General features: G+C 42.4%; 1 protein-coding gene across 1 annotated transcript in view; it reads right to left on the reverse strand.

Moving 5' to 3' along the window:
* Positions 1-22,272, reverse strand: part of LOC139450751 (sushi, von Willebrand factor type A, EGF and pentraxin domain-containing protein 1-like) — a 37,462-nt gene that overhangs the window by 12,665 nt on the left and 2,525 nt on the right. Inside the window, exons 2-19 of the mRNA XM_071232573.1 lie at positions 19,694-19,795; positions 18,298-18,418; positions 17,525-17,649; positions 15,857-16,036; positions 12,790-12,975; positions 11,606-11,842; positions 9,180-9,392; positions 8,749-8,940; positions 7,826-8,342; positions 6,871-7,040; positions 6,178-6,339; positions 5,556-5,717; positions 4,185-4,392; positions 3,683-3,873; positions 2,626-2,796; positions 1,884-2,117; positions 864-1,037; positions 72-260 (exon numbers count right to left, since the gene is read on the reverse strand). Coding sequence (XP_071088674.1) covers positions 72-260; positions 864-1,037; positions 1,884-2,117; positions 2,626-2,796; positions 3,683-3,873; positions 4,185-4,392; positions 5,556-5,717; positions 6,178-6,339; positions 6,871-7,040; positions 7,826-8,342; positions 8,749-8,940; positions 9,180-9,392; positions 11,606-11,842; positions 12,790-12,975; positions 15,857-16,036; positions 17,525-17,649; positions 18,298-18,418; positions 19,694-19,787 — 3,526 coding nt within the window. The 5' untranslated portion in view covers positions 19,788-19,795. The remainder of the gene's footprint in view (positions 1-71; positions 261-863; positions 1,038-1,883; positions 2,118-2,625; positions 2,797-3,682; positions 3,874-4,184; positions 4,393-5,555; positions 5,718-6,177; positions 6,340-6,870; positions 7,041-7,825; positions 8,343-8,748; positions 8,941-9,179; positions 9,393-11,605; positions 11,843-12,789; positions 12,976-15,856; positions 16,037-17,524; positions 17,650-18,297; positions 18,419-19,693; positions 19,796-22,272) is intronic.

The following is a 22,272-nucleotide window of genomic DNA, read 5'->3' on the forward strand; positions in this document are numbered from 1 at the left end:
TTTATATTTTGAACATGTTTAAGCTATAAACATGCTTAAATTCAAAATACTTTTCAACATTTGGAACCTACCCACGCAAGAAATGGTTTTCCTCCCTGGTACCCATAATTCCTCTTGGCAAGTATAAGATGGCGGCTCTTCCTGGAACACCAGACCCTGGTCACATGACACGGAGCAGTTCATGAATCCTTTATCTTCAGACACGTTGGTGCAGGTTACGCTAACGCCATTACTGACTGTTAGCTGCGACTGTTTGCATTCTGTGGAATGAATGAATGAATGAATGAATGAATGAATGAATGTCCAACTATATCACAGCGGCCTGGAAATGTTCGAGTCTGGACCATGCAAACCAGTATTTGACAGTCCGAACCAGTGGTCCACGTCATTTGGGTTACACACATTCAGACCACCTGATACTCATGCGCGTGGGCTTTGACAAGTATAGGTTGACCTCAGTGAAGATTCTATGTAATTTTCGAAATTCTATTTGAGTATCTAAGTTTATTCGTTCTTAATATGCTAGTGGGTAAAACATAGAATAGCCCACTCGAACCTCGATTTGATTAAACTCGACTATCTGTCCGCGTCAAAGAAAGTCCTTCAACAAAGACTCATACTTTATTAACCCGGGAAGGAAACATCTGTAATTTTGTGTTTCGAAAGGTTTTTCTCTTGTAAATGATTCCGATATTTGGCACACATTAAGGAGGATATATAATCCGCTAACAGAATGTGACAATAAGGTTAAATGTATATGCTCGTAGGGTGATTATGGGAGCATACTGACGCGTGCGAACTGCAGTGGATAGATGACAATGTATTATTTCAAAATCGGAAATAGCACGTTGGAGGATTGTTACCCGGGCATGCGTTGATGTTGCAGACAGATTTCTCAACGGATGATCCGCCACATGGTTTTCCTAGACCAGGCTCTGGTGCCGGATCGTCACATTTCCTTGACCTTGATCTTTCACCTCCGTCACAGGTCACAGAGCAGGATGACCATGAAGACCAATCGCCCCAGTTACCATGAACTGAAACACAACACAGATCTGGCGTCATTCAATGTGACGGTTCTTTGGTTCTTCATATGTGTCTACAGATAGAATATAATATATGTACAGTATCGCCCCTTGTAGTCTTACCTATTTGATTCTCACAGTACAGTCCCTTGTAGTCTTACCTATTGGTGCCTCACAGCAACACCCTTTGTAGTCTTACCTATTGTAGTCTCATAGTACCGCCCCGTGTAGTCTTACCTATTGGAGTCTCATGGTACCGTCCCTTGTAGTCTTACCTATTGGAGTCTCACAGTACCGTCCCTTGTAGTCTTACCTACTGGAGTCTCACAGTACCACCCCTTGTAGTCTTACCTAGTTATGTCTCACAGTACCGCCCCTTGTAGTCTTACCTATTGGTGCCTCACAGTACAGTCCCTTGTAGTCTTACCTATTGGTGCCTCACAGTACCGTCCCTTGTAGTCTTACCTATTGGTGCCTCACAGTACCGCCCACTGTAGTCTTACTTATTGGTGTCTCACAGTATCTCCTCACAGTACCGCCCCTTGTAGTCTTACCTATTGGAGTCTCACAGTACCACCCCTTGTAGTCTTACCTAGTTATGTCTCACAGTATCGCCCCTTGTAGTCTTACCTATTGGTGTCTCACAGTACCGTCCCTTGTAGTCTTACCTATTGGTGTCTCACAGTACCGCCCTTTGTAGTCTTACTTATTGGTGTCTCACAGTACCGCCCCTTATAGTTTTACCTATTGGTGTCTCACAGTACCGCCCCTTGTAGTCTTACCTATTGGTGCCTCACAGAACCGCCCCTTGTAGTCTTACCTATTGGTGTCTCACAGTACCGTCCCTTGTAGTCTTACCTATTGGTGTCTCACAGTACCGTCCCTTGTAATCATCATTGCAGGTGCAGTTCACGCCTCCCTCAATATTCTGACACAGGGCGTCATTCTGGCACTCGTTGGCAACGATACAGTAGTCCGGGGGTATTTCGCACATCGGACCAGAGTAGTCTCCCATGCAGGTACACTCTGCGCCATACTTGAATGATCGACATCTATGCCCGTTACATGGATCAGGTTCACAACGATCGATCTCTGTAATAATTGAAATAGTTACGATTGTACATTAATTTGTGTTGTGTTGTTTGATTGCTTACGAAATTCAACATATACATATATATATATATATATATATATATATATATATATATATATATATATATATATTGGTAAACACAATTTGACACAAACCTCACTCACGTAAGAAAGGAGCAAATAACACTGTCTCAAAATAGTAAACATTATTTCCATTATGAGACCCGTTTTGTATCCTGTCCTGTTATCATATTTGCTTAGTTCTATCCAAAATTTACTCAACGTTAACCAAGTACTAGGTGACTCTTGCCAAGCTCCAGCATACATTTGAGTGACTGAATATAGTCTTACGCCGCTTGTTGAAATATCCCGGCAATAGCATACAAACCAAGAGTGGGGCGAATGGTATATATATATATATATATATATATATATATATATATATATATATATATATATATATATATATATATATATATATATATACAGGAACTAAATCACCGCCTACCTGAACATACACTGGGCACAACCATGCTGATCTTGGACGGATCCGACGATACAACCTTTGTCATGAGAGACTCAAACCCGACCGCCTCAGGTGAGCAGGACTTGGACAACCGTGGTATGATATCAGATGAGCTGCTCAGCGGCAGGACGAACAATTCCCTCAGTGTGACACCTACAATATAAGTTCTCAAAATATATGAAGCACAGAGGCGGTTCCTGCCCTAACCCTGAAGCAACGGCCTTCTTATTTTGTTTTGCACCTTTGCAATGCAAAATGATACGTGAAAACATGTGAAACGAAAACGTACCTAGCCATATCGTACGTTAACAACCTCATTAAGATCTCATCAGATCTTTTACTCTGACACTATACTCCTATGCTTGAAGATCGGTGGGCATCGCCATTGAAGGTGATCTTTCTAATCAGCCGATCAGCGTCAATCCTTCCAAGTTCTTCGTACGAATGAGCAAAATTCAGACCTGATTATCTGATTTATCTACCTCGAAAACGAAGTTAATTGACCTGTTCCGAATGTAAATGATAAAGGCCGCGAATTTATATTGCGGTTAAAAGATGACAGGGGTGGTCGGGTAGCCTAGTGGTTAAAGCGTTCGCTCGTCACGCCGAAGACCAATGTGAAGACCATTTCTGGTGTCCCCCGCCCTGATATTGCTGGAATATTGCTAAAAGCGGCGTAAAACCATACTCACTCACTCACTCATAGATGACACATCCTGTGTGTTCTGACCTCAATGGCATCTACACCCAAAAGAGAGTTCCATCGGGGACAGAATAATGTTCTTTGTTGGTTGTCTTGCGTTATAATCGAAAAACCTAACCGTTTGAGAAAGCGGACATCTCATGGTTTAAGAACCCACACATCCTTCAGTCAAAGGTCACTCAGGGTTCGCATGACGCGACCTTCTATGGAGGTGTCTCAGATCTTCACGCACAAAGGTCATATCTCACGGAAAGATCTCAATGTAAAGACACTGTGTATGTTAATGGTGTCAAGGGGACCAGTTTGACAACACATCTTAAATCTGTATCAAAGTACCTGTTCCCTCCCCTATGACGATGGTGAGCTCGGTATCCTTTGGCACAAAACAGAGAGGGGTGTGGTTTCCATAATGCGCCACCCTGCTGCCAGCCCTATAGATGTCCACGAAACTGGGATAGCCTTTCCACACTACCGCCATGTGTGTCCACAGGTCCTGGGGAACTTTAGTATGCACTGGCACCTGGCGGCTAAGAGGGGTATGTTACGTAGCAGGGGTATCTAATACGGAATCTTTGACAGCATGCTAATTCATTCCCGACATGGAGTGAATGAGTGATTATTTACGCAGATTCAGCATTGTTACCAAGACTGATGGGGATCGACTCCTATGGGCAATGACGGTCTATATGGAATTTTAATTTCTTAGGTTTCTTAGTTTTTAATTTATAGAAAATATTTTTATTCCATTAAAATAAATACACGCGCATTTATTTGTTACATTGAGGGGATGGGAGATTTATCGCTAACGAGTCCATTAACACATGAGGTCTATGCTTACTTTCTCATTAAGATGTTTGTTTGATGTGAAAGGTCCAACGTCATTTGATGACCTCTTGTAGGATGGCTAAGGACAAAGGAAACGTTCGGGTTCTTCTCGCCTGGAGGCAGTGTTCGAAGCCAGAATGCCAGCGTTAAATCTTCACACCAGTCATGGATAACTGGACCCAGGCGCAACTGAACTGGCCCGTTAACCATCACATCGAATGCTGAAAAGTACAAACTTTAATATCATGCAAAGGAATAGGCAGAGTGACGCTTGAAATAGGCAGAGTGACGTGGAATAGCTAATGGCTAAACATATTGTGACAATTTGTGCTATTTGACCATTAAACATTTTCTTCGTACCTTACTAAAAGCAAGTATATCGAAATAATGCAGCATTGTCACGAACTGTGAATTGTAAATAATCGCGTCGGGGCCAAGCAGAAAATAGTTGCTGATGACATGGTGCGTAAGTGGGTCTGTGGCCATATCAAGTTTTAAAATGTAATTCACCGAAGTGATCAATGTTCCATTTATTATATAAATATGTCTCATTACTTCATTAGTAATCCCGTGAAGACTTCAGGTTAGAACTGTCCTAGTAGCCAATAATATTGACTAAAATGGATCACGTGAACAGGCTCTGTCAGTTGACTGTGTCTCATTGTACCCAAACTATGTGGGGTGTGGTTCATTATATTAACCAGCGGTGTGTCGGGTCCAAACTTGTATATTTACTGTCGCTATGACGGGTATGACGGGTGGAATAAGTGCACTCACTCACTCACTAATGGGTAATATACAGAGAACGCTTAGCCATACTGTAAAATCAAATTTCCGTATTTGTGATCTCGATATAAGTCTTCCGGGATAAATGTGTGAAAGCAGGGAAATACTCAATGTACATAGAATCATGTTATTATGTATAATAGACCGACTCAGTTGTCTAGTGGTAGAGCCAAAAGACATTAAAAGATGGTACTTGTTGTTACCCTGTCTGGCGCTCGGCATTAAGGGGCTAAAACAAGGACTGGTCGGCTCGGAGTCAGTATACTGTGTCTGAGTGGGCTATCCATGCACCTACATGCATGTCGCTATATAAGTGCAATAATCTTGGACGCGACGTTAAACCCAATTTCACCTCACCTTTTATGTATAATACGGTCTTAGATGCTTTGTACATATTTCTAGAGGAGAATCTTTGCCATGGTCTTGGTGTATTTGTGTGAAATAGCATCCTTCAATCAAACAAGGATTCCCCATCGTGTTGCCTTGTCGAGAACAGTTAATCCACGATAGTACAACAGGTTTTATTTAGCATATCATAAACTGTCACTTTCGTAGACGAGTATTTGTTAAGGGGGAAATAGTTTTGGATTGAACTCACCGAGGCATTCGTCTAAACTTGAACTCCCCATAGCTGCAGTAGACGAATCCGATGGACAGGAAGTGCACTCTGTACTAAACGATTCCGTCTGGATCGTACCAAGTGGGCAGGGGGTGCAGGGTGATAGTCCTGTCGTGGAATAATGTCCTGGCTGGCACATCTCTGTTTGGAAACAAGTAGATTGTGTGAGCTGCTTCTTCAAGTTATTCTGATGTTGACAACAACATTTAAAGCATACGAGATATCTCGACGTTGTAGGTACTATGTATTCTATTTAGGTGACACGGTCGTCTTACGCGCCGCAATTCGCCTTGGGCAGATCGTAGGTTCGAATCAGGTATGCCCCGATTATGTTTCTAGTTTGTCAGCACCATACCCGTGCCTGTGGGTTCCAGCAAAGTGGTAAACGTCTGAGACCTGCATAACTTTGGGTTTCCCTCCCACATTAAGCTGACACGCCGTGATATAACTGGAATACTGTTCAAAGCGGCGTTAATCCCAACTCACTCACTGGTACAAACCTACGAAAACATAATGATTAAACTCATTTTTGAAATGTACATTTGCCATTATATTTTCCACCTGCCAGGTGCGTATGTTCTGCACCACGATCGCCACTTACCGATGCAGTCCCGGTCAGTTTTACTTCCATTGTTCTTGGTACCGGTCATCTGACCACACGGAGTGCACTGTGTCTGACCACTGGTGTCGGAGTAGGTGTGGACCGGACACGTCTCACAGGTGTCCACTTCCTGGTTGTGGAACGTCCCACGTGGACAAGGAACTGTAACGGTAATGGATACTTGACCACATCATTATCTGATAACAGACGTTTTGTATTCTGACATTTGAAGACAAATCTCTCAAATATGTGCACAAGGGAATGAACCGCCGACCTTGTTGTGTTCCTCATAATAAAGAAGTTGACAGCTATTAATTTCCCTTCCTTATGTGTATCACTCCTAAATGCCTTTCAAAGACTTGATACATTTACCTTTCGCATGAAGAATGAATAATTCGAACAACCAAACAAGGAAAAAATGAAATAAATGTCGAATCATTAGAGTAAATTTGTCCTGGAAGTACACGTTTGGGACTGGTAAATTATTTCGAGACAACCGTAACTTCCACACGCCCGATTCGACATTTCAGAGGTTAAATAATGATGAATAAAGAAGGAATACGCAGGGACCACGCTTTTACTTCGAGACAACCGTAAGTTCGTACACATCAAATAATTATAAAAATGTAATCAAACAAAAAAACATAGTTTATTATTAATATGCTAGATTGATAGGTAGAAGATGCTCCCTACCACAGAGTAATTCCGAGCTGTTGGCCGCGACTTTCCCTCGGCCGCAGTTGAAGGTGAGGTTACCCCGCGATCCCTCCACAAACCTTGCCTGCTTCGTGCCTTGCATCGACAACCGAAGAGAACTAAGTGCTGTGTCCACAAACTTGGTGACTTTCTCCTCAGTCACCGAACTAGAATATAAAACGCTTGTTGTAGCATGGCGTTAAATACGTTTTGAGAGCCTGGGAGGCCCAGTCGTCTAATGCGCCGCTATTGTTCGTGCTGTGTTGCAAGAAACCTGTGTTTGTGGGTTCGAATCCCCATGTGCCCTAATTATGTTTTGCTGTTTGTCATTACCGTATACCCACTCGTGGCTTTCACCAAACGTCTAACCTCATAACGTCGCGCTTCCCTCCCATATCAAGTTGACAAGCCGTGATATAACTGAAATACTGTTGCTTTACACCAAAACTCGCCAAGTCACAAATTAAGATTGTACCGAAGGATTTGTCGAGATACGATACAAAATATTAGTCAATTAAAATAACAGAGTCTAACAATATCGTTTATGTATGGTCAGATATTGGTTTTACACTACCTAAAAGTACGGGAATCCACGAGCACAGGACTTCTGAAGTTGAAATATAAATTTATATGGTTGTAATCCTTGGAATCGAGCCCTGCTCAAGGGGACCTTGTCCCTGTTCAGAAAGCGACCATTGTGCTACGTATGTCGTAAATGAAACCTCGCAGCCGGTATCTGCATGATTGCTGATGCAGCGTTAAGCAACACCCACTCGCTCACTGAAACAACGAACCAACACACTCACTCACTCAAATAAATCAAATGGGGTGATAAAATAAGGGATTTTGACCGTTTTAGCGCGGTGCCATCTTAGGCAAATGAGCCACAGTATACTTACCGGTTTAAAATTTAGACGAAGACGTAAACCAATTTAGACACAGGATTACACACCTGGAAGTATTCCTGAAGACCCAGTTGAACTTAATGTTTGTCCTACGTATTGGTTTCCTCCGCCTCCGTCCAGCGCCCGACCCTTCCTCTTCATGGTGTTCTTCTCTACCAGGAGATTCAGTGGTCCAAATGGCAGCAGGATCTACACCATAATCAACCGCTCGTCGTCGCCTGTTGATCACATGAAAAGTTTCGGTCTGATTGGCAGTTTCTACTGTTTCTTCAACATTACCATCGACACCCTCGTCTTCGACGGCCTCTTCATCGTAGTTGTAGTCGTCGTAGTAGTAGTCGTCGTCATTCAAGCCAAATCCATCGTCTATGTCCTCTACTGGGCCACATGTCACCTCCACGTCCTCTACCAGACACTTTCCGTCCTGGCAATCATGGACTGCGGAATCAATGAGGCTCTGTAGGAATGCTTCTCGTATTTCAACGTTGGTGTCGTTGTCAGAGCAGCTGCCGCCGTAGTAATACAGTTCTGATGGAAGTTTGGAGGCGTCAGGAAACTTCAGAGCTGGAGATGAAGATTAAAAGGAAATAGTAAACTGACGCTACAACTTTACAAATACCATTTATTTCCTAAAACAGATTGAGAACAATGGCGGTAGGAAACAACGCTGACCAGGCACGCTTTGAATGAGAAGTAACACCCAATATAAATTCGCAGATTATTTGTTGTTTTACACCGCACACAGCAATATTCCAGAGATGTGTCTATATAAACTATAAACCAGTGATTGCTCTCACAAGTAACGGCCACCGTCGGAGTTCGATAACACGTAATCTGACCCGACCCTCTCGATCATAGGGTGGTTTTATTTGACAAGCATAGAATGCCGAGGACTTATTCTAACGTGGAATCCACACAGGGTGTGTGTTCTTAGTGACTACGTACACTGGAAGAGGACTTGTCTACTTACAGGTACAATCCGGAACTTGCGGAATAGGCATCCAACCACCACTGGACCCACAAATAAGTGTTGTCACGTGCTTCATATCTTCCGGCACATCGTAATCAACGTGGCACTGAATCTGACATGTTTCACCGCCGAAAAACTTGTCACACACCAGAGCGCCGTTGATAGGTGTTTCTAGATCGGGACACGCTTTTCCTGAGAAAACCAGGATGATCATTATCAAATATATATATCTGTCACAAATGTACGCTTATTACTGCAGTCATACAGATTCCATGTTCAGATCGGAACCAAGACTGGAGGAATCCTTTGTTTCGAATGAAATTTTAAAGTATCAAATCTACGTTTGAAACCTCTTAATTGAAAACGGTAGTTTTATCTACTAAGTCAAAGACCATCGAAAATCACAACACAGAAAATGATTCTATGCGTACTGTGACATGTAGGGTAGGAGTCCATGAAGCCCTTCCAGGTGGCTGCTGGGATGACGGCGTCGCTCCTCTTGCATCTGATGTACTTGGCGCCCACTACTCTACTGTGACGGCAGGTGGAGCGACACGACGTCCCAACGGTCAGCTTGGTAGACGGGCAGTCGAAGACAGGGTCGTAGTCCCCACCCCCTGAGACAGGTGCGGCGCACGATGGTTCTGAAGCGAACAAATTCAGAATGTTGAAGAAACGCCATAGTGAGTGAGTGAGTATGGTTTTACGCCGCTTTTAGCAATATTCCAGCAATATCACGGCGGGGGACACCAAAAATGGGCTTCACATATTGTACCCATGTCGGGAATCGAACCCGGGTCTTCGGCGTGACGAGCGAACGCTTTAACCACTAGGCTACCCGACCGCCCGAAGAAACGCCATAGGTTGAAGTGTGGTGTCCGCCTGTTAAACGCAGCGGTGCAGGCTCAGATGACGACCACTACAACGGTCATTCAAACACACACAGATACATGCATTTCGAGAATGCAAAATATTAAGCTGGTTTTCAGCTATACTTAATTGAATATGTATGTGTACTGTTAGTTGAAATTTAAACGTGATGTGGTGACGTAACAAGAGAAATGGGTTGAGACTCGAGTCTGACCTTCAATACGTGTGAACTTGTGATAGAGTGTCCGAATGGATAGACCGTTTTCGTTATGCTGAATGGCATGGTTCAATTTCCCACATGGGTAAAACACGTCAAGCCTAATCTCAGTGTCTCAATTGCGATATGACCGCCTCCGTGGTATAGTGGTTGAGCTTCCGCCCGGTGAGCGGAAGGTCCGGGGTTCGATCGCCAGCCGCGTACTTGTTATTACACTGCATGACGCTCGGCATTAAGGGGCTAAAACAAGGACTTTCGGCTCGATGTCGCTATACTGTATCTGAGTGGGGTATTCATGTTAAACTGCGGCATGGTATCTCAGTGATCCAGCACTATAAAATCCGCATCAGTCCGGACTAGTGCAAGCAGCCACATACACTATGTGTCGCTATATAAGTGCACTAATTTTGAGGGGGCACGGTTGGCCCAGTCGTCTAAGGCGCCACCATTCGCTGTGGAGATTTTCGCATCTGGGGACCACTAGAAACCTATGATTGGGGGTTCGAATCCCGGTTCGCACCGATTATGTTTCTAGGTTTGTCAGCACCATACCCGTGCTCGTGGGTTTCATCGAAGTGGAAAACGTCCAAGACCTGCATCCCTTCGGGCTTTCCTCCCACATTAAGCTGACACGCCGTGATATAACTGGAATACTGTTAAAAGAGGCGTTAAACACCACTCACTCACTCACACAATAATTTTGAACGCGACGTTAAACATCACTTCGCCACCTCCATTGCACATGGCCTGGATGTACATAGAGGCGTCTGACTCACTATGTCCGTCTCGTAACCCCCCCTATTTCTACCCCCCCCCCCCCCCCCCCCCCCCCCCCCCGAACACTTCCGCCCTATCGCTCTCTATTCGCTTCTCCCTCCTGGTACGGCGCACAGCAGCACGTACAAGAAGTGGTGTGCAGGATAGATAAACTGACGATTCTGAGAATATACAACTGAAGAGTGTTTTCCGTTTTTCTCAGTTTAAATTGTTGTGTGAATGCATTAAGTACACATAGACAAAGGCCACTCGACAACAACGGAAAGGTTCTTGTAAGCGCTCAGAAAGGAGGGTCTGTCTATCCTTCCGCTGTTGTACGTTGTACGTTGTTTCAGCACTTGGTTCAGCTATAGACAGGCTATATGATAGATATGTCACTCCTCTGTTCGATAGGCATTCTTGATTCTGGACGTTAGTGAGCAAATAAGAAAACACGCTTGATAACGGTATAAGAATTTACGTCGAGTCGTCGCTAATTGAAATAAAACAGAAGTTGTTATCCATAAAGTTGTATGTGTTCAAAATCACTCCCGACATAAGTCACCTAGCGCATGTTTATCTAAGGGACTCAGGAAGGTTAGGTGACGCTTTATGCTCACGATATATTTTGTTCTGTGGGTTTCTCGAAAAAGGACAAATGAATCTTATACACTGCGAATGAACGTTTTATTAAAATAGGAAAGTTTAAATATGGAGTGAGAGAGCAGATGAACATCCAGGATATTTAAAAGGGGGTGATATAGATGTCTAGCCATCATATTTATCAAGCTTGGTGCAACAACACATTCGATTAAGAACCACCAGATCAACCAGCTGCACAAAGCTCATTGTACCACCAAAATGTTGGAAACATATCGGCTATAAATGTTTTTTTCATGTAATCCTTTCTGTGCAACAATCACCATCCATGAACCTTAGTTATTGATCGCATTATAAACAGATTTATTCCTGACTGATATCAATGTTATATATTAATATCAAACATTGTCTTACCTTCAAAGGTGAGAGCGAATCTACATGGTGGAGCGACGTTTCCTGAAGGGTCAACAGCCTTGTACTCGATGATCTGAGAATCTTCTACTAAAACTGACCCTGGCTTTTGACCCCTTATCTGGGTCAAGGTGACCTTGCCCGAGTTGTCAGTGGCTCTGATTGTCGTCCAGACGTAACTGGAGTTGGACGTCTTCAGTTCGCCGTCTGGGCAATTCAAGATTTTGGGCTTTTCCGTATCTAAAATTAATATAACAACATGTGTATATGAAGACATATAAGTTTGGAGTGAGTGTGAGTGAGTGAGTTGGGTTTAACGCCGCTTTTAACAGTATTCCAGTTACATCACTGCGTGTCAGCTTAATGTGGGAGGAAAGCCCGACGTGATGCAATCCTCAGACGTTTACCACTTTGGTGAAACCCAAGAGCACGGGTATGGTGCTGACAAACCTAAAACATTACCGGGGCGAACCGGGATTCGAACCCACAATCATAGGTTTCTGGCGTGCCCAAAGGACGCAACTCTGCACAGCGAATCGCGGCGCCTTAGACGACGCTACCCATCCTGTACTGTAGGCATGGCCGTATTGACACGCGACGTAACCGTCATCGTTCAGAAACGCCATGGTCACAACAAAGGTTGTTAACATCTGAATCGTGTGCGGATATTATTCAGCTGGCAACGCCCAGCGAATTCTTTTCACCCATTACCCGGTTACTTTAACCTAGACCTGTTCTATGTGGACACCCCAAGCCGACATTACCACGACAACGTGTTCTATGTAAGCGGTCCACATCCCTGGCTAAAATAACCAGAGGAGATGTTCATTGAGAGTACTCCTCCCCTGCCTAAAAGCAATATTACAATGCGTGTTTCTCATTACGTCTGTTCTATGAAGTGTTAGTAGGTTGGTTATATTTTATTTGCTTTATTTTCGATTTCCAACCAATTAAGCTTTATTCACAATTTCCCTGAAATATATCAAGAAATTATAAAGCTTCTTGTTTACAAAATCCAGAATAATTGTCATCGTCGAAAAGTGAAATTTTATAATGGACAAATATGTAGAACCGAAATCGAATTTACATTTAAATTTTGGTAGGGATGTTGTTGGTGTTGAACAACAAGAAACTTATTTCTACTTGGCCTAACATATTTTTGTTGTTGTTTTATATCCTTGACGTACCTGGACATTCCCAGTTGTGGTAGCGCCAGACTGTGGTACCCTGACAGGTGGCCAAGTTGAGATATCTCGGACTGTAGCCGTTCTTCGAGTCGCAGAAAAGGGTACACATACTCCCGTAGTAGTTCCCGTCGGTGCAGTTCTTAGAAAGACTATTTGGGGGCATCTCTAGTGAACCGCAGCTCTTCTCTGGTTAAACCGACAGATGTAGGAAAGAGGAACAGACATGTTAAAAAATCATATGTAGCTCGTGATCTAGATGGAGTAAACCTGACGATACCACATGCAACATATTACATAGAGGATATTGGTGAATGGAACATTTAAAAAAACTAAAACTAAAATACCTGTACCTGTGTAAAGCCCATTTCTGGTGTCCCCCGTCGTGATATTGCCATACTCACTCACTCAATGTTAAATATTCAAAGAGGATAGGATATTAATTACATCAAAATATCATAGATAAGAACAAGACAGTTACTTTTGCCATCGAGTTAGACTGACACATGTCACATATTGTATGAAAGAGCTAGCTAGAATTGTGTACACACCATGAAACTGAGTACAGTGATGTCAGAAAATTGGTTGTGACTGTGAGATGCATCACATTAAATATCGTGTTACTGAGTAATTGGTAAGTATAGTGTTGGTACTGAATTTGTCGTTCAGTGTTTTGAACCTCATCCTTTTGTTGTGTTTGAGTTCGAATCCCGTTCGCCCCGAATACATTTCAAGGTTTGTCAGCACCATACCGGGCTCGTGGGTTTCACCAAAATGGTGAGTGAGTGAGTATGGTTTTACGCAGCTTTTAGCAATATTCCAGCAAAATCACGGCGAGGGACACCAGAAATGGGCTTCACACATTGTACCCATGTCGGGAATCGAACCCGTGTCTTCGGTGTGACGAGCGAACGCTTTAACCACTAGGCTACCCGACCGCCCCTCCAAAGTGCTGAACGTCTAAGAAATGCATCTATTCAGGCTTTCCTCCCACATTAAGCTGGAACGCCGTGATATAACTGGAATACTGTTCAAAGAGACGTTAAGTCCAATTTACTCACTCACGCATTCTTGTGTTAGATGTACGAGTATGGATACCCAAAGGGGCCATTTTATATACCCGTCACGCAACAGCCTGTTTTGATGATGAGCTTTGTATTTCAATACACGGAGTGTGTTATTCATGTTAATCACGCAGAAATGCCCCTTTGTGTCGTGTCTAGAAACTATTATATGCACGGTACAACGCAAAATATATCCAATGACATCTACAAAACCCCGCCAGGTCATAGGTGATATCAGCCGGAATCTTGAGGCGGCCCCCCTCGGTCTGGTTTCTGTTTCCGTGTGAATCTAGACATTGTAATTCGTGTACTGCGTCTGGCTAAAGTATTGTCTCTGTGTACTGGGATCACTAAAGGGTGCGAGCTTGATAAAGGTAAAAATAGCCGGAAGGCCTAAAGTATCACGTAGCCTAAATACGTCACTCTGCAGAAGGAAAGAACAGCATCACAACATGTTATATTAAACCAAAACTAACACCGTATTCGAGGAAACAAATTTCACTGCTTGTGTGTTTGTTACATAAGTCTACACCCAAGCCGTTTATGAAGTAGCCGCTCGGTGGCTATATTTAGATTTGATTTTGAAGTCAAATAAAGTGTCTGTACCTTGGCCCTAAACGACCTCCTCTGTAACTGTGTTCTGATGTATTTCAGAGCTCCAAAGAGTCATTATGGATCCTGTCGAAGAATATGCCAAAAAAATGGGCCAAATGAAGGGGAATGTCTTTCAGAGTGGATAAAGACAGTGGTGTTGTCATTGGTAGAATGCACAAACTTTAAAAGAGGAAGCGGAATTAGAATAAACCCATTCTGTGTCAGCCAGTTGTCATCCAAAGTCTGGCTGCCCCACGTGAACAGTTTGTAGTTGTTCCCACTGACAAGGCCTCTAATAACATAACCAGTACACGGTAGCATCACCTCATGAATTGTTTGATCACAGAACATGGTATAAATGACATATCAAATACTGCCACATATAAGGTCATTGTGTTAACTGAGGAAGGAATCTGCCAAAACCATGCATCAGTACTCTCAACGTTTGACTTGACTCTAAAACCTGAAGACATGTCGATTTCTCTTTTGGACTCGATTCCAAAGCTCCATTAAAAAATCTGTACAAAGAGGGATATATTGCTGGGTTCAGCAAATCCATGTCTCAGAAGACTAACCATAATCCTTAAAACAATCAACGAAGCACTTTTTTATATTTACAGAAAATATTTGAGACAATTTGAATTAAAACCATGTGAATTCTCAAAAACTGAACGGATTTGATTGACTTTTTGCAATTTCAGAGTGATTGAGTGTGTATGGTTTAACGTCGCTTTTAGCAGTATTCCAGCAATATCACGGTGGGGGACACCAGAAATGGGCTTCACACATAGTGCCCATGTCGGGAACCCGGGTCTTCGGCGTGACGACCGAACGCTTTAACCACTAGGCTACCCGAACTCCCCTGCAATTTCAGAAAAGAACAAAGTTCCATTCTGTCAAAACATGTTCTTTTTCCTCCCCAAATCAGTGACAAAAATGAAGTCCAATGCAATTCCCTATTATAACTTGTACCATATGTTCCCGTGTTTTTTCTGGTGAACAATTGACTTGCCTTTGCATGTGTTTGTGACTGGTGCCACCTTTTCGCGAACACCTGGTATCATCACTATTTGACAGTGATTCATAAACACATGCTCATGACATAGTCGGAATCGTACTATCGACTCTGCTTTATTCAGATATTTCTATTGAATATTTCATCGAAGTGTTAAGCGTCTGAGACCTGCATCACTTCGGGCTTTCCTCACACATTAAGCTGACACGCCGCAATATAACTGGAATACTGTTAAAAGTGGCGTTAGTCCCAATTCATTCACTCTTTGAATATGGAAAGGGTTTTGTCTCTTTATTAAAAGCGTTATCTGCACCAGACGTAACACCTCACCAAAACTGTCGCGACGGACAATTTCATCAATATAAGAATGTTGTATGTAAGAGGAAACATCCCTTACTTTTACATGTCGGGGTTGCGTGTTGGTTGTTACCGCTTGACTGGCAACTAGATGAGCCCATCCCGTCCAGATAATAACCGAAGTCGCACGAGAACCTGCAGATTGTGCCATAGATGTTGTCCAAACGATCGCAGTTCATCTGACCATTTCTTGGACGAGAGTGAATCCTGCATCTGATAACTGAAATGGAGAACCCCATTGGATCAGATTCAACTGATGACGATTACAGAGAATCCCCATTGGATAAGGTGCTACAGATAACGGTAATAGAGAATCCCCATTGGATTAGGTGCAAAAGATAACGGCTATAGAGAATCCCAATTAGATTAAGTGCAACAGATAACGGTAATAGAGAATCTTCATTGGATTAGGTGCAACCAATAACGATTATAGAGAATCCCAATTAGATTAGGTGCAACTGATAACGGCTATAGAGAATCCCCATTGGATTAGGTGCAAAAGATAACGGTAATAGAGACTCCCCATTGGATTAGGTGCAACATATAACGGTAATAGAGAATCCCCATTGGATTAGGTGCAAAAGATAACGGCTATAGAGAATCCCAATTAGATTAGGTGCAACTGATAACGGCTATAGAGAATCCCCATTGGATTAGGTGCAACAGATAACGGTAATAGAGACTCCCCATTGGATTAGGTGCAACATATAACGGTAATAGAGAATCCCCATTGCATTAGGTGCAACAGATAACGATTGTAGAGAATCCCAATTAGATTAGGTGCAACAGATAACGGTTATAGAGAATCCCCATTGGATTAGGTGCAACTGATACGGTTATAGAGAATCCTAATTAGATAAGGTGCTACAGATAACTGTAATAGAGAATCCCCATTGGATTAGGTGCATCCGATAACGATTATAGAGAATCCCCATTGGATTAGGTGCAAGTGATAACGGCTATAGAGAATCCCAATTAGATTAGGTGCAACTGATACGGTTATAGAGAATCCCAATTAGATTAGGTGCAACAGATAACGGTAATAGAGAATCCCCATTGGATTAGGTGCAATCGAGAACGATTATAGAGAATCCCAATTAGATTAGGTGCAACAGATAACGGTTATAGAGAATCCCAATTTGGGGTGATGAGTGATAATAGTTATAGAGATTCCCCTTTGGGGAAAATGCAAGTGATAATAGTTAGTGAGAATGCTCATTGGAAGAGGTGATAGCGGTTGTAGAGAAATCCATTTGCAGGAGATGTAACTGATAGCTGTAATAGAGAATCCCCATTGGAGGAGATGCAACGGATAACGGTAGATGCCCACTGGAGGAAACGCAAATAATACAAACGAACCCATTGGATATGTAATATTGATTACTTTTGGCGAGAATCCCGTTTGGATAAGACGTAACTGATAATGGGTAAAGAGATTTCCCATTGAAGGGATATAACGGTTATACAGAATCCCCACTGGAGGATATATAATGGTTATAGCGGCGGGTGGCGCTTTGATCTGACCGTTCAGTGTCATCTAGTAGTAATAAAGCAGTCATATTTCAACCTGAAGACCCCTTTCACGATTGGCCCTCGAAAGTTATGTTGCTGTCTACACAGAGTTTTCCCTCCAATTTTCCGCCACTAACATTACATTGATAGAAATACTATATCATTCACATCGTTAGGAAATAGTAGCAAGTCCAACCTTTGACCGTGAAGGTATGGTAGCAAACCGCAGAAAGTCCACCTCTGTCGACCACCTGGTAGACCACGGTATGTCTACCTTCAGGAAACATGGATCCTGGGGCCCTCCCACTCTTCTGACTCATCCTACAAATTAAATAAATCATTATATATTAGTTAAATTAAAAAGATACTTTATTCAAAATGATATATTGACATTTATAGGTTACATGGGACTTCGTAAAAAAATAAATACAGTCTTGGTAGATACTGGAGTGAACAAAAATAAAAAAAATATATTTATATGCACATTTCTTGTTAGTTGCATTTATAGTCACCATCAAACATGGCACTTTAGTTTCTGCGACATGTTTCGGTTGCTTGATCGTCATGACACGTATTGTTAACATAAAGATTGATCAAGAATGACGGATAGGGGAAGCATAGGCTCTACACGACAGAAAGTTTTCTTTAAATAATTTAAATAATTAAAACCTATATAATTAAATTACAATTCAGGGAGAAGGCGGTAATAAGTGTTGCACTTGTGCGCTTTGTCTTTTTGGACAAAAGAATATGTTCAATAATAATAATAATAATAATAATAATAATAATAATAATTAAATTTAGGGAATCGCCTCTTACTTTTCACACGAGCCTGTACCAAGGTGGGGAATCAAACCCATCGTGTATTCGGTATGACACATTAACCACAAAGTTGTTGTATTGTTACTTAACATGTTCCAACATTCAGGACATTAGAACATCTTCACACACGTCAAGCAGAGAACGTACCTCCATCCGCCGTGATCGTCGCTTACTGATGGACTTCCCCATGTCACTAACGTCGACGTCTTAGATGCCGGTGTCGTGACGTCGCTGATGTAGGGGCAAGAGATACTCGGTGGGCGGTTCGCTGTTCAAAATAAACATCAAATTTCACTTATAGCTAAACTGACGAGTTAAAGAAGTAGAAACATTATGTCCTTTGTATACACATGCACGTTCACTGCTAAAAAGCAGGGTTGGGGGGTGTTGTGTTGGGGGGGGGTGTTTGGAGGGGATGGTACGGGTTATGTTATGAGATCGCCCCAATTATGTTTCTAGTTTTGTCAGCACCATACCCGTGCTCGTAGGTTTCACCGAAGTGGTAAACGTATAAGACCTGCATTACTTCGGGCTTTCCACACACATTAAGCCGACACGCAGTGATATAATATAACTGGGATACTGTTAAAAGCGGCGTTAAACACAACTCATTTACTCACTCACTCACTCACTTAAAAACTGAGGTTCCTGATTGGTGTCACTGTGTTCATAGTATAGGCCCAGAAACCGTGTCAGATTTTTAATTTCTCCAAATGAAGAAATGTTTGCAAAACCAGATATCCAAATAAATTGAAAATCCGTTAGTTCGGCCCACCATTTGCAGTTCACACCTTGCTCCGGACGCTTGCTATAAAAAACTGTCCCCTTGTATGCAATGGGACATTACTTCGTAGCCGGAAAAGCAATGTCATTCAAATCAGCTATGTTACTACGATACGATACTATAGGAGGTCATGTGAACTAATCGTTGCTTTAAAATCATAGGTTCAAGCTAGCGAAGCATTCAGAGCAGCGAGTCTGATTTCTCGAAAATGGACAGTTCCGAATAGAAATAATATAAGCCGCTTTTGTATTGCTGTGGACATTTCAATACTGTTGTGATGGAACGCCATGGCAACTGCAGCCAAATGGGAATAGAAGGGAATATTTGTGTTCTCTGTCGTTTTTCTCTTGTTAGAATCGAAGTTTCCTAATTGAGGTGGTAACGAAACGAAAGCGAATCGCTTTATAAAGCTGACATATGATTGGCACAAGAACTAACTCATTTTGTTGGCATCAAATTACATGTTAACCTCCAGCGTGAACGTTCAGAATCTCAGTACTGGATATAACAATGTACAAATAATGTTGTGACACCGTTGTGACGGTGGTTATTACCAATGTTATTACAATACCTTTATTATATGTCAAGTATCATATTAGTTATCAAATAATTATAAAATGCGCTGTACAGCTGTAAATAATATTGTTTATCTGTATGTGTATATGGGCCAATGGCCTTTCATACAATAAAGATTGATTGATTGATTGATTGATTGACGTCGTGGTAGATCAATACGAGCTTTAGAATTATTCACATTACCTGGCGGACGTGGTTTTCGACGTCCACAGCCGTCTACGACAGTGACCACTACAGCAAGGCTGACTAGCAGAACATGATAATCTGACCACCACATTGTCTAATCTGGAACAGATGCATTGAAATATGTATGAGTGTATAAGCTGAGTATATAAGCAGTGAAGTCAGGTAAATACTGCTTAACCTCGCTGTCAGCATTGTTTCGTTGTCCCGACGCCGTGCATATAATCTATTGTGGGTTTGACAGACCAGTGATTGAAAACAATTATCAACGCCATTGGAAAATGATGTTAAATATCTACTGAGTTACTCAATACATTACTACGTAATATACCTGTAAACAGAATACTGATATGTTCAGCATACTGCGTTCATATTTCAACGTACACACTGTAAATAATTCAACGCAATACACACTATATACTAATATACTGAACAACAAAAGTACCTGTGACATTGAATAAGATTCAATGCAAACTTACGTTTTTAACCAAATCTGAAATAATTTCGGTTTGCAACAGATAAAAGACTCCTGTAAGTGTTCAAATGGTTTAATTTGCCATACTGACTTCAGAAAATGCGTGCTTTCATAAAAAATATATGAACATGCCAAAATGTCAATTTACAAATCATTAGCGTGTGTGTCCACCTCTGGTTGCGATGCAAGCACCACATCTTCGTCACGTGGAATGGATCAGGCGTCGCACGAAGTCCTGTGGGATATCTGTCCATATCTGCTGGAGCATGTTTCGAAGTTCCTGGAGTGTCTGTGGAACACGTGGTTGAGGTCGAAGGCGCCTATCCATCTCATCCCACATGTGCTCGATTGGTGAGAGATCAGGGGAGCGAGCCGGCCAGGGGATGACATTCACGTTGTTTTGTTGAAGAGATCCTGAACAAGTCGAGCAATATGAGGCCGGGCGTTGTCATGTTGAATGGTATTGCCTGGGCCATGACGACGAAAATAATTAGAACAACAGTGCCGATGATCTCGTCGCGGTAGCACTGTCCATTGAGATTTCCCTCTACCACTATCAAACGGGTCCTCTGTCTTGCTGTTATCCCACCCCATACCATAACGCTGCTGCCCCCGAACCGATCTTCTTCCATGACACTATGATTGACGTAAAGTTCACCTCGACGTCGGTACACTCGAATCCGTCCGGCGCTGTGGTTGGAGTGAAAACGAGACTCGTTAGTGAATAGAACTTGTCTCCACTGCATGTCTGTACCAATGTAGACGTGCTTGACGGTGGTTTCCTGAAAAATGGAACGTCGGCGGGTCTTCTGGCGGCAATCCCTGCATCTGAGGCGACGACGTACGATTAGTGAAGATATTCGCCGCAGGCCAGGGATGCTTCTTGCAGTCACTTTTGCTGGCTGGAATCGATTTTGTAGGTGTGTTGTTCGAATCTAGCTGTCTTGTCGATCATTGGCTACGCGTGGCCTGCCACTCCGAGAGTGGTCTCTGACTGCATTCGTCTATTGCCAACGTTGCCATAAACACCAAATGGTGTTTCTGTGGACGTTAAATTGTCTTGCAACATCACGTTGACTCGATCCTGTTTCAAACATACCAATGGCTCGCAGACGCTCATTTTCGGACAGGCTTGGCATTTCGTAATGTTGAATAATTGCGTAATTTTGTTGTTTTTCAGAGTGGTTGCTGTCAGCACGATGCTAAACAATGCATATGGAATCCCGTTAATGTAGATGTTTTAATACCCATTCTTGGGTAGTGAAATGCATTCTGTAGCAGTTGCATTGTTTCCATACATGCACTACAATATTGAAAACCAAACTTTACTTGTTTGAGAAATACACTATTGGTGTCACAGGACCTTTATTGTTGAGTATATATCATCATAATATACACGGTTGACACGTATCCTGTCAAAAACGCAGTCATTACAAAAACCTCAATTTTTCATTTTTTTGGAAAGGCATGCACTACTACTACTACTACTACTACTACTACTACTACTACTACTACTACTACTACTACTACTACTACTACCACCATCACTGCTGCTGCTGCTGCTGCTACTACTACTACAACTACCATTACTACTACAACTACCATTACTACTGCTACAACTACTACTACTGCTGCTACAACTACTACTGCTACTACTACTACTACTGCCACCATCACTGCTGCTGCTGCTGCTACTACTACAACTACCATTACTACTACAACTACCATTACTACTGCTACAACTTCTACTACTGCTGCTACAACTACTACTGCTACTACTACTATAACTACTACTACTACTACCACCATCACTGCTGCTGCTGCTACTACTACTACAACTACCAGTACTACTGCTACAACTACTACTACTGCTGCTACAACTACTACTGCTACTACTACTATTACTGCTACTTCTACAACTTCTACTCATAATGCTGCTACAGCTAATACTACTATTACGACTGCGACTACTACTACTATTGCTGCTGCCACTAATACTGCAACTTCTACTACTGCTACTACTTCTACTACTGCTACTGCTGCTGCTACTTCTACTAGTAGTACTACTGCCACAACAACTACTACTTCTACAACTACGACTACT

This window comes from Haliotis cracherodii, unplaced genomic scaffold (genome assembly GCF_022045235.1).
Source record: "Haliotis cracherodii isolate W230 unplaced genomic scaffold, xgHalCrac1.p SCAF_8, whole genome shotgun sequence".
Lineage (NCBI taxonomy): Eukaryota > Metazoa > Mollusca > Gastropoda > Lepetellida > Haliotidae > Haliotis > Haliotis cracherodii.